At 45.0% G+C, this 616-nt stretch overlaps 1 protein-coding gene across 1 annotated transcript in view; it reads right to left on the bottom strand.

The window, feature by feature from the left end:
- LOC107464155 (putative disease resistance protein At3g14460) overlaps positions 1–616 on the bottom strand; it is a 5,585-nt gene that overhangs the window by 2,341 nt on the left and 2,628 nt on the right. Inside the window, 1 exon segment of the mRNA XM_052254630.1 lies at positions 16–616. This exon segment is cut by the window's right edge and continues 14 nt beyond it. Within this exon segment, the coding sequence (XP_052110590.1) occupies positions 16–616 (601 nt within the window).

Genomic DNA, 616 nt, shown 5'->3' with positions numbered 1-616 from the left:
CTGTGGTACCCCAACATGAAATTTTTCCATGCTTTGGCATTCACTGATTTCGAGTTCCGTGAGATTTGGAAAGCCCGCCATTGGAAACAACGTCAGTGAACCACACCCCTTTACCTCTATCTTCGTTAGCGACTTGTGTTGCACGTGCTCGGAGAATGTTAATTTTGAACAAGAAGAGATTTCCAGATAGTGTAATGAAGCCGGCAAATAATCTCCTGAAATTGATATCGCTGACTCATAGTTAATTATACGCAGACCAAGGACACGTGGCAGTTGGATGTGCAGTAGTAGCCACTCCAATACGGAATTCGCCAGCTGGGTTCCTGAAATTACTATGTTGTGCGGTGCCACTCCCCAGTAAGACGTAGAAGAACCCTCTGCAAGTAATTGGTGAAGCTTGGGAGCCCTCGGCAGCGGACATGCAAGCTCTTCACATTCAACAATCTCAAGTTTCTCCAGAGCCGGAAGGTGAGCAGGCAGACCTCCCTTTAACACCGGACAACTTTTTATTGAAAGGATTCTAAGCTTAGGAAAACCATCAAACTCATCAGGAAAATGCCATTCCCGCCAACTAAACATATTTACAATTTTCAGAGTTTCAAGACATTTGAAGGGC

This window comes from Arachis duranensis, chromosome 9 (assembly GCF_000817695.3).
Source record: "Arachis duranensis cultivar V14167 chromosome 9, aradu.V14167.gnm2.J7QH, whole genome shotgun sequence".
Taxonomy (NCBI): domain Eukaryota; kingdom Viridiplantae; phylum Streptophyta; class Magnoliopsida; order Fabales; family Fabaceae; genus Arachis; species Arachis duranensis.
The sequence above is the reverse complement of the archived record's forward strand: the minus strand, read 5'-3'. Positions and strand labels throughout refer to the sequence as shown.